The sequence below is a fragment of the Carlito syrichta genome, unplaced genomic scaffold, assembly GCF_000164805.1.
Source record: "Carlito syrichta isolate Samal-C Ts95f unplaced genomic scaffold, Tarsius_syrichta-2.0.1 Scaffold82995, whole genome shotgun sequence".
NCBI lineage: Eukaryota > Metazoa > Chordata > Mammalia > Primates > Tarsiidae > Carlito > Carlito syrichta.
Window position 1 is genome coordinate 243,449 of NW_007027091.1, and position 18,265 is coordinate 261,713.

Below are 18,265 nucleotides of genomic sequence, written 5' to 3' on the forward strand. Positions count from 1 at the left end.
CCAAAGAAAATAGCTATGAGTTCTTCTGTGGGGATATGGCAAGGGCTCCTACAGAAAGAGAAACGTCCAATGTTACCTTGCTGAAAGATGTGTTTCCTGTCTTACATCTTTCTAAATACATCTAGGTCCATGTAATGCCAAATGTGGCCTATGTCAGTTTCACAAATACAAATGTTTAGCTGAGCCTAAAACCAACCCCTCGTGGGCATTGTAGAAGGCACTGAGCTAGCATTGGGCAGGCTCTCTGTCCCATGCTGTGTTGACAACCAACACAGTGCATTAGGGCATTAGGGCCTGCTTCCGTAAGAACAAGCTTTTAAAATATATAACACTGACACATGCTGTAGCTTTATTTGTGATGCTAAAATAACCAATAAAAATAATTCAGGGTTCTGTTTCCTGAACACAAGAGTCCAATTGTGATATCAACTCCAATTCTCTAATAATTTCAAAACAGATGCCAGAAATGTGCCAATTTAAATGAAAGTCCTTCATTTTCTTAAGTAACACACTTTTCACATTAAGGTTGTTGGAGCACAGCACAGAGCGGAACCTTGCTGCCTTTCTTCTCTCTACTTCCTTCCAGGTGAAAAATCAAGCTCACCTTAGCCGCTTTCCTCATCTGGAGTTTCTTTCTCAAGCAACATGTCCGTGTCTGAGGCCTCCTCTTGCTGGCCCTCAGTTAACCTCTTCTGGACCATGGTTTCCGTGTGCCTGTGGATGATCTGATGGGCTGCAAGAAGATGTTTCCGCTGTGTGTTCCTCACTGTGCCAAAGTGACAGAAGAATTTTTACTCTGAAAGGCTGAATGAAACCATTTCCAAATGTTTTCAAGAGAGTAGTGATCGAAACGACAATTCTGCAAATGACACAGTTTGTGACTTAGGGCTGACTGCGTTAAATAAAAATGATCTGTTCTCTGTGTTACAAGGACACTTCCTCAAGGCAAACCAAACCCACATTTTCTTTCTCGCTGTTCCACTCTTGGGTCCAGCCTGTCGCACTCCTCCCCACCAGGCTTGCCTGCATCCCACTCCTCAGCAGTGGTTTCACCTGGAAGGCCTGTACTCCAAGTCCTACCTTCTGGCAAAGCCTCAAAGCTCGAGTCCCTGCTCCTTCAGGAAGTCTCCTCTGATTATGTCAGCTCATGTGCCAGTTACAGCACTTGAGTTTATAACAGCCCACTCGGTATTGGAGCACTTAATGTGTGAGTTACATTTTGTTTTCTACCTAGAGTGTAAATGACTTACAAGCAAAAACCTTGTCTCATACTTCTCTTTGAGCCTTAGTTCCTAATATGGAGGGCACTTATTGAATGATGATGAGTTTCTGAGCTCATGGCTTTAGAAAAATCTGCAGATTCAAAGAATATTTATGACCAAGGCTTGGTACAGGCAATGCTAAATATCTAAGCCTTTGGAGAGGAGTGATGATGATGATGCTGTTAGCAGTTAGCGTTTTTCTTTTATACTAGGCACTATTTTACACAGTTGACGTATAATTATTCATTTAACCCTCCCACAATCCTAAAAGAGAGTATTGCTACTATCACCATTTTCAAAAGAAACATAGACACAGAGATTACGTAATTTACCCAAAGTCATACAGCTAGTAAGAACTATAAGAAGCACTGTGTATTCTTTGCTTTTTGGGTATCAACCAGTTTTGACAGAGTAATTCACATAGTAGTTTTCAGCACTTCACAGTAGTATGGTTGAAAAAGTGGGTGCTTTGGGCCAGGCACAGTGGATCATGTCTGTAATCCCAGTACTTTGGGAAACCAAGGCAGTAGGATCACTTGAGATCAGGACTTTGAGACCAGCTTGGACAATATAGTGAGAGTTCATCTCTACAAAAAAAAATTTTTTTTTAAGTAGCCAGGCGTGGTGGTGTGTACCTGTAGTCCCAGCTACTCAGGAGGCTGGAAGGAGGTTGAGGCTGCTGTGAACTGTGATACTGCCAACGGCACTCCAGCCTGGGTGGCAGAGCAAGTCTCCAACTCAAAATTTTTTTAAAAAGGGGGTGGGGAGGCTTTTGGAACCACACAGACCATAGTTCAAATCTGCAAGTCATATGTCTCCAAGTGCTAAGTTACCTAACTGAAAAATGAGAACACATCTATAGCTGTTGTAAGACATGGGGATAATGTACATTTTTAAATGCTTAGTGCACTGTGTGGAACTTAACATACATTTAAAATTTGGCAGGTTGGGCGTGGTGGCTCAGCCTGTAATTCCAGCACTTCAGAAGGCCCAGGAGAGTTGACTGCCTGAGTCCGCAGGTTCAAGACCAGCCCAGACACCTTGGCGAGACCTCATCTCTACAATAAATCAAAACAAATTAGCCAGGTGTGGTAGTGCACGCCTGTAGTTCTGGCTACTTGGAAGGGTGAGGTGGAAGGATCGCTGGAGTTCAGCAGGTCGATGCTGTGAGTGTGCCACTGCACTCCAGCCTGGGCAACGGAGTGAAAATCCAACTCAAAAAAAAACAATGGCAGTTACTGTTATTTTATATTTATACACAGTTCTCTTTAAGGTCCTTCTGATTCATTAGCTTTTTAAAAAGTGAGGTATCTCAAAATGCCCGTGTATGTTACCTGAATTTGGGGTAAACAATGTATATAATGCATATCGTTTTTTTACTTGAAAAAAGAAACAAAAGGTCCTAGCGTGTGCTCCCTGTTCACATGGGGTTTTTTTGGTTTGGCAGAAATGTAAAGGGAAGAGGCTGAGGACTCGCCCAAATGCCCACAGCCAAGTCATGCTGGATTCCTTCACTCCTGTCCTCCCCCACATCCTCCCCTCGCACAGCCAGGAGAAATTGGGGGAGGAGATCTCAGACCCACTGTTCCCCCTTTCCCCTTACTTCCCCCAGGTGGGATGGCTCTGAAGCAGGCTGGCCACACTTTGGACCTAGGAGAAGTGGAAAGGAGTTGCATATTTTCTCAAGGATCTGAAAAATATAAGGTCTTTCTTACACTGTAACACAGAAATATATATTATTGGATCTGAAAATTAAATGTTGGTATAGGCACTACCAAATGCTGCTGATGCAAGACAACAATATTTTTGTATGGCAATCTGGTAGTACCTATCAAAATGTAAAATGCATAGATACTATATCCCAGCAATTGTCCTGCCAGGAATTTACTCTCAGAAGCACGGTCAGGATAAGTGTTAAATATATTGAGTGCAACTCTGCTAGTAATAGGAAAACACATTGGAAACAAGCTAAATGCTTATCATTAGAGGGTATTGGCTTGACTATTACACTACACCCATGCAGTGGGATTTCCTTGCCCTTTCCAAATGTGTTAGAACTCCACCATCCTTTTATTCCTGATTAAGTGATCTGAAATTTTGTACTTTTCTGCTTAAACCTGTGCAGAATTCTGAGGCTTCTGAACTGTTGTTTCACTTAAATATTATTCTCTACCTAATTTTCACCCTTCCCTCTGGGATAAGGCCTGCCACTAATAGTCTCAGAGCTACAAAAGAATCTTCTTTTTATTTTTATTTTTTAAATTAAATTTTAGAGCTGGGGCCTTACTCTGTTGTCCAGGCTGAAGTACAGTGGTACAATCATAGCTCACTGCAGCTCTGAACTCCTGGGCTCAAGCGATCTTCCTGCTTCAGCCTCCCAAGTAGCTGGGACTTCAGGTACACATCACCACACCTGGCTAACTTTTTAATTTTTTTGTAGAGACAAGATCTTGATAGGTTGCTCGAGCTGGTCTCAAATTCCCAGGCTCAAGTAATCCTCCTCCCTCTGCCTCTCAAAGTGCTAGGGTTATAAGCGAGAGCCATTGCACTGAGTTCTTTTTTGTTTAAAGACATTTTTTCCTCCTTCTCTATTGACTAAAAGCATCAATCTTTAAAAACACACTACTTGCGACAAATGATAAATTAGAATATTTATATTTGGATGCAGTCCCAGCAGAAACAAGCTATTCAGGGCACAGGCAGAACAGCAGGATAGATTTAGACCCTCCCAGCATCCCTGCCTTCCAACACCCACAGTTCACGTGCCTTGCCTCCAAAAGGCTGCAACAGTGTGAAAGCCTTTATATTCCCAACATTTGCTTTATGTTTTTTGTTTAATCACAAAAATATACCTCATTTGAAAACTTGGAAACTTCCTTTTAAAGAAAGTTTGGATGTTGATACTCTGTCACACTAATTAGAGCTGCATCCCATCTATACCAGAGATGATTATACTCTGGAATCAGACAGCATGAAGAGAGAACTCGACAAGCTCAGTGATTCGCCTTCAGTGATTTCCCCATACCTCGGTTTAGTTTTAAATCTCTGAGATATTGAAAGTAATTCACATCTTTTTAAAAAATTTTAAAGTAAAGCATTTACATTGGCTTACCTTTTTCTTTGACAAACTCCTTTTGCACCTCTGGGATCAGAAAACTATAAACCAACTCAGCAACAACCTCCTCAGACTGACGAAAAGTTCGACTAAAACAATAAAAAACAAATTTAACGATCTCCTTAGTTTCTTTACTTGAGCTGCCTGTTTATATATCCTGGCTTGTGCAGGCAACTCTACTGCTCAAATTCCACCACCACTTTTTCCTAGATTAAGTGATCTGAAATATCACATTCCTGGCGAGTTTGTTAAGCTCCGTGGAGAATCTGGATTTGACTCTGTCTTTCATTGACCCTGCCCGCTAGGAAGGGAAGGTTAGAAATACAGCTTATACATGAAAGCAAAGCACTTTGAGATAAAGTTCAAGTAATATCACACACACGTATTCACACTACTTTCATGTTCTGAGTATTCTTAAAGTAGGTAATATGAAAGTAATCCAGGGCAACCCCTTCGGGTCCCCTCCCACTGTAGGAGCTTTTCTGTCCTCTCAATAAATCCTGCTTTCAAAAAAAAAAGAAAGAAAGAAAGTAATCCAGACCAAGGAAGATAATTAAGAATACAATCCCCATGTTCCTGCCATATAAAAGTATGGGGTGTTGGCTTCTAAAGAGTTATGCTAATAAAATAATGGATCCTGTAGCACGAGTTATATATTTGTTTCTCCTTGATGGTGAAATCTTAAGCTCTTGAAAAAATATATGTGAGTACCAGCAAATGGGCTGTCACATTTTACAAACTGTGCTCTTGACACATACCGGCTCTCCATTTCATAAGCAATGTCATTGATTTCCTCGGCCATCTTCTCAATTTCTGCCCTGGCTTGTTCTTCCGCAGTACTCTCTTCGGTGTTCAATATTATGTCTTCCAGATAGGAAGTTACAGTACTTTGGTGAACTTTAATTACCTACAAAAAGCAAAATACCCCTACTTGCTGAGAACAGGAATACTACTGTAAACATGACAAGAAGAATACACAAACACTGACTTTTTTTTAAGCACATGTATTTCATTCATGAAATCATAGTCCCTTTACTGGTCATTCCTTTTCTTTACCACCTACTCAATCTGTTTCTTACCCACCTACCTACACAATCTGGACACCCCCACCCATTTAGCCCATTTAAGAATTACAGATCTTCCTAGGGGGAGGGCAACACAGCAATGCAGAAAAGTCATGGGCTTGAGGGTCAATAACACTGGCTGGATCCTGGCTGGTTCTTACCAGCAGTGTGACTTAGGTAGCACACTACCTAACTGCCGCAGAGACTAGAAGTTATTTTCCGTTGTCCTCTCTCCTTCCTCTTAAATAATAGAACGCCTGAATTTTAGCTAGGCAATCAGGTGTCTAGAATAAAGACTATACTTCCTAGTACCCATAGGAGCTGGACATGGCCATATGACAAAGTTCTGACCAAGAGAATATATGCAGAAGTAGCACGTGCAACTTCAGAAAGGGTTCTTAAACAGAATTTTCACCTTTCATTTCTCACTTCATGGAAACATAGTGCTGGAACACCAGCAGTCATGATGTTAAATTGGTGCAAGAGCCATGCTTTAAGGACAGGAGAAAGCTAGAACAAGCCTTGGTCTCTGATAAATTTATTAAACTATCATACCAAAAATGGATTGCTGGCCAGGTGCGGTGGCTCAAGCCTGTAACCCCAGCACTTTGGAGGCCGAGGTGAGAGGATTGCCTGAGCCCACGGTTTGAGACCAGCCTGGGCAACATGACAAGACCTCAGCTCTACAATAAAATAAAAAATAAAAATAAAAAAAATTAGTTGGGTGTGTTAGTGCGTGCCTGTAGTTCTGGCTACTTGGAAGGCTGAGGTGGAGGGATGCTGATCAATGCTGGGGTGGCCGTGAGTGTGCCACTGCACTCCAGCATGGGCGACGGAGTGAGACTCCAACTCAAAAAAGAAAAAAGAAATGGACTGCTTCTTTTTTAAGCTTTCTTGAAATCATAAAATAGAATGCAGAGTTTTAAAAGTACAGAGCACATGAATGTACAGTGTCATTAATTAGGGCAAAACCAGACCCACATCGTCGCTGCCAGTATCTCAGAAGGCCACCATGGGTCTTTCTTGACCACGGCGCCTTCTTGCTTTCATGACTTTCATGGTAAACACTTTCTTTTCTTTATAATTTTGCTCCCTAAGTATGTAACCATAGCAACATAGGTTACTGTTGCCTGTTTCACAGGTATATACACAGAAAGTATCATGAGCATCAACAACAGCACACGTAGCTTTGCATGTATATAAGTGCTATCTCCTCAACAGACTATGAGCTACTTGGGCACTTTTCTGTTTCATGTCTGAATATATCTTTGTATCTGAGATCCTGCCTGGGGCTCATTAACAGTTAAGCATCTGTTTCTTGACTGCCACTTCAGCACAACTGAGAGCGTGATACTTACTGTCTATACTTACTGTGTATATCTGCCTGTAAAACACCAACCTTGAATTCCTATGCCTTCTCTCTGGGAATCTCCATGACCAGTTTAGTACAGCACCAACCAAACACCCAACCAATCACAATATGTCTGCTGAATGTCTGTTATGTACAGGGATCTCTGCTGGTGTTGTGGAAGGGGTGAAGGGAATATACAACATGCCTGCTCTCATCCAGACCACCCTTCTACTCAGGAAGCAAGTTGTATCAATATGGAACAATTAGACAGCTGAGTGGTATAATGGCAGAGACATGAGAGGCTAACTGTGGTCTACCCATAGTAACATACGTACCTGAGTGTTTATGTATCCCTTTATAAATGTGTAAACTGACCGGGCACAGGGTTCAAGCCTTAATCCCAGCACTTTGGGAGGCTGAGGTGAGGGGATTGTCTGAGCCCATGGGTTCGAGAACAGCCTGGGCAACTTGGCGAGACCTCATTTCTACAATAAATCAAACAATTAGTTGGGCGTGGTAGCACCTACCTGTAGTTCCAGCTATTTGGAAGGCTGAGGCGGAAGGATCACCTGAGCCATCAGGACGACACTGGGGTGGCCATGAATGTGCCACTGCCTCTAGCCTAAGTGATGGAGTGAGCCTCCAACTTAAAAAAATAAAAAATAAACGTGTAAGCTTCTGAATACATTTGTGCTTATACCAGAAGCATGAGTGACCAAGAAAACATAGGAGGCTTATATGTGTGTCTATGTGTGTTTCTCCATGTCTTTGCTAATATTGAGCACACTGGATTGTATTTGTGACTGTGTCTTTGTGTATGTGCCTGCAAAAATGTGTATATATGAGTTTGTGACTCTCTGTATCTTGTTTCTCATTCTCTATATGTTATTTTTTTCTTGAAATTTATTAGATACATTTGTCTTTTTGTATATTATGAACAAACATTTATCTTCAAGAGGGTTTGTATGAATGGAGGTTGGGGAAGGAAACTAGTCATTGTATTTTAACTAGGGAGATTGGGAATTAAAATAATGTAAGTATTTGAAGCTGTGGGTCCATAGCTGGATACATTTTTTTAAAAACAAAAGTGGACTTTATATCAGGTTAGAAGGGTTATCTTAACCCCTTCTTGCTTTTTCTAGACAGACCTGGTGTTTCTGGCATCATTCTCACTAGGAGAGTCTTTCCTATGACGCTTTTTACCAGCATTTTCCTTCCTCTGTTTTTGAGTACAATTGTTCCTCTGTTCCATTTATTTTTATTCTTACCCCCAGTTAGTTCTTCCCATCCCCAGCCGAGTGATATTAGGTAATGGCTTGCCAATAATTTCTAAAACTCAGTAATTCTTTTTGAAGAAAAGTGTGTTAAGGTAGAAGGAAGTTGAAGGCTGGGCATGGTGGCCTCCCAGTGATTTGGGAGGATGAGACAGGGGGATCATTTGAGGCAAGGAATTCAAGAACAGCCTGGGAAACATAGCGAGACCTCATCTCTACAAAAAAAAAAAAATCTTGTTTAATTAGCCAGGTGCGGTGGCACATGCCTGTAGTCCCAGCCAGTTCCCTACTGGGGAGGCTGAGGTGGAAGGATGGTTTGAGCCCTCGAGTCTACAGTAAGCTATGATCATGCCACTGAACTCCAGCCTGAGTGACAGAGCTAGGCCCTGTCTTTAAAAAAAACAAAACGATAGGAAGTTAGAAAAATGATGTTTCAGTCAATGATGGACCCATATATGACACTATGGTTCTATACAATTATAGTAGAGCTGAAGAATTTCTAACACCTAGTGACATGATAGCCCTTGTAACATCGTAGCACAATACATTACCCACATGTCTGTGGTGATGTTGGTATAAACAAACCTACTGTACTGCCAGTCATATAAAACTCCAGCACATAGAATTATGTACAACACATGATACTTGATGATAAATGAGTGCTACTTGTTTATATGTATACTATACTATACTTTTTGTGATTATTTTAGAGTATACTCCATCTACCTATAAAAAATAAAAAAGTTAACTGTAAGCTTTAGGCAGGTCCTCCAGGAGGCATTCCAAAAGAAGGTATGTTGCCATAGGAGATGACAGCTCCATGCATGTTACTGCCCCAATGACCTTCTGGTGGGACAAGATGTGGAGGAAAAGACAGTGATATTGATGATTTTGATCCTGTGTACGCCTAGGCTAATGTGTGTGTTTGTATGTTAGCTTTTAACAAAAAAAAAAATTTAAGAAAAAAAAAAATAGAAAATTTTAGAAATAGAGAAAAGCTTATAGAATAAGGATATAAAGAAATAAAATCTTTTTGTACAGTTGTACAATATGTTTGTGTTTTAAGCTGTGTTACCATAAAAGAGTCAACTTTTTTTTAATTTTAAAGGTTATAAAGTAAAAAAGTTACAGTAAGCTCAGGTTAATTAATTAATTTAATTTTTGAGTTGGAGTCTCACTCTGTCACCCAGACTGGAAGGCAGTGGCATGCTCACGGCCACGGCAGCCTCGACCTGCTGAGCTCAGGTGATCCTTCTGCCTCAGCTTTCCAAGTAGCTGGAACTACAGCCACGTGCTACCATGCCTGGCTATTTTTTTTTTTTTAATTGTAGAGATGAGGTCTCACCATGTTACCCAAGCTGGTCTCAAAACCGTGGGCTCAGGCAATCCTCTCACCTCAGCCTCCCGAAGTGCTGGGATTACAGGCATGAGCCACCATGCCTGACCTACTTTATTGTTAAAGAAAGAAAAAAATTTTAAATAAATTTAGTGTAGCCCAAGTGTACAGACAGTTTTTTATACAGTCTACAGGAGTGTACAGTCATGTCCTAGGCCTTTACACTCACTCACTGACTTATCCAGAGCAACTAACTTCTAGTCCTGCAAGCTCCATTCACAGTAATGTCCTACATTTTACACAGTAAGTGTACTGCTTTTTAATCTTTTATACCATATTTTTACTGTACCTTTCCTATATTCAGAGACACAGATACTTGCCATTGTGTTACAGTTGCCTACAGTGTTCAGAAGAGTAACATGCTGTACAGGTTTGAAGCCTAGGAGCAATGGGCTATACCATAAGCCTAGGTATGCAGTAGGCTACACCATCTAGGTTTATGCAAATATGCTCTGTGATGTTTGCACAATGACAGAAATGCCTGATGACTCATTTGTCAGAGTGGATCCCCACTGTTAAGCGATGCTGTTAGTTGGAAACGTGAACTTGACAATGGAGAACCCTAAACTTCATAAGCTGTATATAGTTTTAATAAAAACTTTTAGATTACACAAAACACACACACACCAAATATTGTCCATGGATTAATCCTAATTCCATAGAAACCAGATAAATCATTAAAATTTCAGACCACTGTAATCCCAGCACTTTGGGCGGCCAAGGCGAGTGGATTGCCTGAGCCCACGGGTTTGAGACCAGCCTTGGCAACTTAGTGACACCTCGTCTCTACAGTAAATCAAAAATTAGCCAGGCGTGGTAGCACACCTGGCTAATTTTTGATTTACTGTAGAGACGAGGTCTCACTTAGAAGGCTGAGGTGGAAGGATCACCGGAGTTCAGCAGATCGACGCTGGGGTGGCCGTGAGTGTGACACTGCATTCCAGCCTGGACAACAGGGTGAGACTCCAACTCCCCCCCAAAAAAATTGACATAGCATACATATACATTTATATGTATACTTTTTTTTCAAACCAGAGGAGCACAAACGTATCCATATATAGATTCAGACAGCCATTTTGGAGAGAAATTTTTTAAAGTTTTTGGCTGGCCCTTTTTAATTTCTCCCATCTGGTCCAGGGACATGCTCACACAGCCCAGCCTTGGCATATTCTGGGCATGCCGACCGCCCCTGCAGCCTCTTCTATGCCCTCTTCCAACACAGCCAGCTAGCCCACATCGCTTCCTCTATTCCCTAGGGGGTCAGACACCCTGAAAAGACAGATATGTTCCCAGGTGGTGCCACTGAAGCTCCTTTTGCTTGACTATGGGAAAAGGGAAGCATCCCCCCAATATTTCTCGGTGTTCCCTTTAAAGAAATCTTCACAAATCTCCAATTTTAACACTTGACATTTTGTATTCTTGATGAGAGTGACAGAGATTAAGATATCATATTGGAGGTTCCTAGAATTTCCTCTGAGTTTGCATCGGGTTACTCTGGAATTTCACATCCATTGTGCCTTGGCCAGAATTCTAACCACTAACTGGTACACACTAACTCCCAAATGTATACCTTCAGCCAAACCTCTCTTCTAAATTCCATCTTGTATATCCATCTACTGACAGGACACCTCCACTTAGTTGTCTCAATCTACATATAAACTGAATCCCTGATTTCATCCCTGCCCCTAAACCTACTCCTCTCTCAACTCGTCTACAGCAAAAAATGGTGCCATCATCGTCCAGTTTCTTTCACCTGACACTAGGTGTTACACTCGACTTCCCCCCATCTCTTACTCTGGCCTCGACGACTTAGCAGCGCCTTCCTGGCCCCCTTGTTTCCACTCTGTCCTCCCTCTAGCCTGTTTCCATACAGCAAGCAGAGTAAACCTGTGTCTCTGGGCCCCATCCCCTTCCTTTGTGGAACTCATGATAGTTTCTAATTCTGTACATATGTGCATGTTATATGTTGTTTATGTGCATGTTATATGTTGTTTAAGCTACAGCAGAGAAGAAACCATGTCTGGGTTTGTTCCTCCAACGTTTCCCACACACTTTTGCACAGTTTCTGGCATACAGTAGGAACCCAATGCATATCTGTGGAATAAATGAAAAAACACAAAGGCCAATTCTAGTCATGAGTGTCCCTTGGCTTGACACCAGTTGCCCCCACTTGCCTCTTTAAATATCTGGTCCTCCTCCTGCAGGCGCCGTTGCTCCACCTGGCGCCGGCCACTCTCCTCAGCCTCTCGCATCCGCCGCTGGCGCTCGGCCAGCATGGCAAAGGCATGGATCCTCCTCTCTTCCTGCAGCCTCACCAGCTCTTTGGACAAGAAGTCAAACATGTCTGCCAGTGCCCTTCCTTCCAGCCCAGCCAAATGGTTTTCAACCAGTGACACCTTGAAAATAATAACAGAACTTTAAGGATATAAATTCCACGGGAAGCAGTGATTATTCGGCGGGGTGCTGGATTGCTCGGAACTCTTGAGTCAATTAATTCACTTTCAGAATGCATTCTGTGTTTTATTAGGAATATTGCCTCTAGATGGGCCCCATCATAAGGGTCCTTACTAGTAAAACTCGGGCATGAGAAACTAGACTGTTTAGTTGGTCATTGAAGGATCATAATCTTAAAATTATGAAGAGGATTTAGCAAGACATTTCTGTGAGCAACCACACAGAATGGTTTTTTTTCTTCCAATTTTATCCAGAAGGCAAAGTGTGTCTTCCCAGACATGAAGGAAAATGTCAAGGTTTTCATTAAAGATAATATTAGAATTTAATAAAATAGAATTTCCTAGAAATTCACTAATGATACTTTTTAATTTTTTAGTATCTGTCCTTTCACACAAGTTTGAGGTTAAGATCTTGAATAACATGAAAGTAGAAAACCTTGGTACTTTTTAGTCTTTTAATAACTTCAAAGCCATTAGCAGCCATCTTTGAAACAGCACAGGAAAAAAAGTGTCTATGTGATCACTGAGTAAAATAAGGGACCCATAGTGCTCTTAGCCAGGAGTAAGCCACAGCACCTATTTATGGATTCCTGTTCTGGCTTTGACATATGGAGAAGAAAAGTAGTTTAAGATGATTTATCCTTTGCAACCTCACCCCATTCCCTCTCCTATCCTCACGTACAGGGAGCAAGGGCTCTTCTGCCAGTCATATGTGACTTTAATGGTGACAGTTCTCCCTCTGTGCCCAGTTTCCCTCCTGGTTTGTATCTGAAGTGAAGGAATGCTCACAGGTCTCAGTGGCCATGGGTGAAACTGTCAGTCAAGTGTAGTTGTTAGCCCCAGCTCTCCCATCCTCATTCTTGCGCCCCTCCTAGCTCACACACATTTTCTAATACAAAGTTCAACTGTACTTATGGGACAGGAAGAGATGGAAAGAAAGGGTAAAGCTAAAGTATCTTACTACTCCTTCCATTTTATCATAAACAGTAGACATTTAGCCCAGAGACCATAAACTGATTCTCTTCTTGTCTCTGGGGAGCATAAAATCTCTTACTTTGGGGTCAGATGCAATCCTTATTTAACATCCTGAGATGGCTACCTGTTCATGTCTAGCCTCCTCTCTCAGCAAGAAATTTGAGTATGCTCAGGTAGTACAATCTAATTTTAAATTAAGAAAAAATATTTAGGAAGATGATTCTGCTGCAGTCATATCATGTAATGCACTGCAAGTTGGGAAGTGTGCATTTTCCATAGAAATACGAAAGAGGCATGAGAGGAGGGAGCAGCATTGCTGTAGCTACATGTGAGATGTACACTCTCTCAGACCTCTGCAAATTATTGGTGCGTCCAGGAACAGCCGAAGGTAAGAGGATTGAGTCCTTGGCTAAGTGACAGCCTTTCCCCTTAACTCTTCTCTTAACTCAGCTGACATATCTCCATCATGTATATATCCCCTAAATGAATGAGTTGAAAAGACTGTGTTGGCTTAGTTGCATCAGCCCAAGGCCACCATAGGAAACTACAAAGGGTCAAGGAGGGCATTTTTCCATCCAGAGTCTCAGGACCTAATGCTTTCAGGACGTTCTGCTCCCATATGTCCAAGATGCCAGGACTTCCAGATCCAGGGACTTCAGTGTTCACATTCTCCTTTCCTTTCTCTGGTCCCTCTGTTAGGTCTCATGGCCAGCAGTTTCCTTCTCCACCACCCCACCACAGGTCCCCAAGCTCAGCGACCATCCCTAGCACTGCTGTCGTGTAAAAGACATAAAGCTGTGGTCATTTCTGAGCTGCTAGCCAGTTGTGCCCAACTCCCAAATAGCACAACTGTGCATGTTACCAAAGGTGGGTCATATTAACTTTGCTGTATTACTTCCTTATTACACTCAACTCTGGGCAAATTGATTCTGTTTCAGATTGACTTACAGAAAAGAGGACGAGGAAGTAAGCGTGTATCTACACTATAGTTAACAACATTAAAAAGCGGCATCTACAGACAAACACTGGAAGAGAACAGAAAAAACTTCAACAGTTGCTGGTTTAGAGCTAGAGTTAGCTGTGTCAGGTGACACAGGGCCGGGAGATCATGATGAAAGTCACCAAAGAGCAGTCAGTAACATATTTAATATGCAGTTTAACCACCATGGAACTACATACAGCTCTAAAACTCAGAAGGTAAGTGCTGATATTTTAAAATAAATCTCATTTTTCACATTGCTTGTATTACTTATTCATTCTGCTAAACCCTCTGAAATACAGCCATCGTCAAATATTTAAGAACAATTAGAAGGGAAAAAAATCTTAAAGTCGAATAAATACATATTTTTTGTTTTTGTTGTTGTTTTATAAATAGAGAAAATAGCACCACATTCAATTCAGCGAGGGCACATCCCCAGTCAAATTGCAGACTGCAGCAGCATTGTTTAAGAATGCTGATAGAGTGGGGGGACTGTGGGAGTGTTTCTTTTTTATCATTTCATTTATTGTTATAAGAATGTTGCTAGTGCAATAATAAAAATGGGGAGGGCAATGTAACAAGAAAGTAACAAGAGAAGCAAGGAAAAACCTTGTGCTCATGCAAGTTTCTCTGTCGCTGCAAGGCCAGGGTCACTTGCTTCTCGGCTTTTTTCACCAGCTTCTCGTCTTCTTGCAGGGCATGGCTGGTGCGCAACTCCTGGATCAACTCCAGTCGCTTTTCTTTGCCTTCAAACATCTGTATCAAACCAAATCAAAGACCTGTAAGTTACCATCCCTTTGTGCCAAGCATGAGGAGTTGCACACAGTGACTTGTGTGACACTTGTGAATGGTGGGTTCTGTTCTGCCTTTTGGGAGCCACAGAGCAGATGTGTTCCGCATAGCGGGAGTCCAGCCCTCTTTTCTGTGCCTTCAGCTGCTCAGGCAGCAAATGGGCTTAATTTTCAGTGAACTGTTTACTCACTGCTTCTCACAGACAAGGTGACAGCTATAGGGTCATATTCAGAAACTAGAACCTTTCCCTCATTTCCTGTGCTTCTGCCCCAAGAAACCTGGAATATGCCAGGTTAAGCTTATAGGTAAGGAAAATAATGATTCAAGATAATGCCCAAATCCTCACTGCTAATGTGAGATGAATTTATGAGCGAGTAAAGGTAACCCCTAAGGTGACCTGCCTACTGTGTGGGATGCCTGGGAGTCGCAATCTGCCTGTCCCACTTATATTTTTAAAAAAAGAAACCTGGGGTGGCATTTTTCATGGTGATATTTTCTTTTCCAGTAAATCTGCCCCTGGTTTGTAATAAACAATCTGCTAATTGTGGTGTCTCTCTTGGGGAAATACTGAAAGGAGAGTAAGAAATAGTGCTGAACACAGTTGCTCATCCAGCTGACTCACTCATCATAACTGAGTCTCTTAAGAGTTATAGCTGTTTGGGGGAAAAAATTAACTGGGGCTTTATATTAGTTCGTTTTATACATGAAGTATGTCTGCTCCGGCAACACAAATAATCTGGCTAAGGCTTTATAGTAGGAATATCAGAATTGAATTTGCTGGCAGTTAACTAAATCTCAAACCCAGATTACTTATCTGTAAAATGAAATTATTGATAGGAAAAAAAGTGATATATGCAGAGCAGAGAATATATAATGTTGGCATATAGTAAGGGTTCAGAACTGTAATTTTTATTATTTAGCTATTTTATTTATAATGTAGATACTGTCAGCTATATGCAAACACAGATAATTGTATTATGACTTTGTGAAAAATTGGGGAATCCACCTGGCTTATGATGCTTTAATAGTTAAAATTCAGGTGAGAAAATGTATAGATTTAGCAATTCCAAGGAAGAACTGAGTTTCACGCTGCCTTGGTTACAACTGTGGCAAACAGCAGGCAGGTCCTCTTTCTCTCCCTCCTTGACACTGTGCCACCCACCTGGACAAATGATGGCACTCAAAGGAAGTGGGCAGGTAGGTAATTCAAGAGCTCAGCTGAATAGGACACCAGAGTGCAGGAGGGAATTCTTCCCCAAGGAATCAAAACACATATGCATTCTAAAATAAACTATTCTCAAAGGAGGAACACAGGGTCAGTGTTTGGACCTACACACCATGTTCTGAACAACTCTGCCCCGGAGTAATTTTTGAAGGTGGATCACAGCCATTTCTATTTCTTCTTCTTCCTGAAAGAACAAAGGGAGAATCAAGCAGCTTGAGAACTGCAGCAGTCCCAGCATCAGATATTCTTTTGAAGACTTATTTTAAGCAAAAGAGACTGTGCTCAATGCCAAAAAGATTTAAAGAGAAATAAAGCACGGTCCCTGCCCTCACGGAACATATGCAATTTTTAATGTTACTTACTGTATCGTTAAAATTCATTATTATTTTTCATCAAAAGCAAATTGTATGAAGAGCAAAAAATTCATTCGCTGCCACCCTATCCTTAAAAATGAAGACATTTTCATTTTTCCTGTACTCCTTTCCAGCAAAATCTTTCCTGATGCAACAAGTATTGCTTCTAACATCTTTCTGCAATAGCATTTTCACATTGGATCATGAGTAGAAACAGAATACAGTTAGTCTTTGTTAGAATGAGGTGCTTCTCACAAGAATTTAGCTACACTGGTAAAATCAGAATATAATGGGCCAGGTATGGTGGCTCATGCCTGCAATCCCTACACTTTGGGAAGCCGAGGCTGGAGGATTGCTTGAGCCCAGGAGTTTGAGAGCAGCCTAGTCAACATAGCAAGACCTCGTCTCTATAATAAATCAAAAAATTAGTAGGGGGTGATGGAGTGCGCCTATAGTCCCAGCTACTTGGGAGGCTGAGGAAGAAGGATTGCCTGAGCCTAGGAGGTTGAGGCCGTGGTGAGCCATAATCATGCACTCCAGCCTGGATGACAGAGTGAGACCCTGACTCAGGAAAAATAAATAAATAATATAATGGACAAGATTAGCCATCTACAAAAATCATCTTAAATACTGTATTTCTAAAGCAGAAAGAGTAGGGTCTGGAAATTTAACCAAGACACCTTTGAATGTAAAAGAAAGCAGCAGTCCAATGGATGGCATTACCACATATGAAAGACACTGTGTTAACCAAAGGCCTGTACAAGGTCTAGAGAAGGGGAGCACTCCAGGCCCATGACCCTCAGAGGTGGAAGCAGGCATTAGAGACATCTCCCATCAACACCCGCCTCCACCAAGGAACACACCAACCTTCAGATTACAACTTGGCTTCTTGTGAGAACTGCTCTATACTGGGAATTAATGTGCTGACCAGCCAAGAGAGTCATTCTTATCCACCAGGCAAATTTCTCTCCGTAAAGTGAAATGCTTGCATTGCAGCATCTCCAGCAGTTCCTTGTGGATTTGTTTAGTCTGTCAGTCCTCTAGGTCCTAACCAACTCGGTGCCTTTTCCACACTGAGTTGGGTGAAACGTGGCCCTGGTCAGGATGACCCCTTTCAGTCATTCCTACACCAGGAGCCAACCTGTCTAGATGATACCTCTGGCATCTTGTTTCTCTTTGACTCTAGCGTTCATCAGCCACCTCCCCAAATGGAAAGACAGTTATGGTACCTAATCACCATTCAACGTTATTTTTCTTTTCTGAGTTAGAGTCTCATTCAGTCGCCCAGGCCGGAGTGCAGTAGCACACTCACAGCCAACCCAGCTATGACCTGCTGGGCTCCGATGACGATCCTTCTACCTCAGTCTTCCAAGTAGCCTGAACTACAGGTGCGTGCTACCACACCCGGCTTTTGATTTATTGTAGAGACGAGGTCTCGCCAAGTTGCCCAGGCTGGTCTCGAACCTGTAGGCTCAGGAAATGCACTCACCTTGAACTCCCGAAGTGCTGGGATTATAGGCAGAGCCATCAAGTCTGGCCTCAACCTTGTTTTTCTATTTGATATATATGAGCATTACCTTCTGATGCCAACTTTTCACAGAAATACATTTTATTCTTTATGTTTTTATTCTTGAAAAGAATTCTATTTAGATTTCATTTTGCTTATTTGTATGTGTGTTTAATGTTCGATACAGAAGAATAAAGACAACATCTAAGTCAGAACTCAGGACTAACTAACACTGTTAAATTAGATTTGCTTTCATCCCAAGCTGCCCTAAGAATACACTGACCACAATAATCAATTTGGCATTTCAATAAAAAGTGTCAGACTTACATTAGAATTCATTTCCAAAGTTGGGGTTGGAAGCCGAGGTTGAGGGATTGGTTTTCTTTGGAGAAAGCGAAGGGGCTTCTTTGCTTCAAGAACTTTACTCTTCTTATCCATCAGTGCCTGAAATAGTACCAATTAACGTCATCCCTTACCTTTTCATTTTCTCTCTCTCTCTCTTTTTTTTTTTTTTTTTTT

At 41.6% G+C, this 18,265-nt stretch overlaps 1 protein-coding gene across 1 annotated transcript in view; it reads right to left on the minus strand.

Annotated features, from left to right (window-relative positions):
* Window positions 1–326: 326 nt before the first annotated feature.
* MAATS1 (MYCBP associated and testis expressed 1) overlaps window positions 327–18,265 on the minus strand; it is a 53,188-nt gene continuing 35,249 nt past the window's right edge. Inside the window, exons 11-17 of the mRNA XM_008056027.2 lie at window positions 18,074–18,190; window positions 15,999–16,070; window positions 14,479–14,625; window positions 11,637–11,858; window positions 5,136–5,284; window positions 4,375–4,466; window positions 327–766 (exon numbers count right to left, since the gene is read on the minus strand). Of these exons, the coding sequence (XP_008054218.1) occupies window positions 606–766; window positions 4,375–4,466; window positions 5,136–5,284; window positions 11,637–11,858; window positions 14,479–14,625; window positions 15,999–16,070; window positions 18,074–18,190 (960 nt within the window). The 3' untranslated portion in view covers window positions 327–605. The remainder of the gene's footprint in view (window positions 767–4,374; window positions 4,467–5,135; window positions 5,285–11,636; window positions 11,859–14,478; window positions 14,626–15,998; window positions 16,071–18,073; window positions 18,191–18,265) is intronic.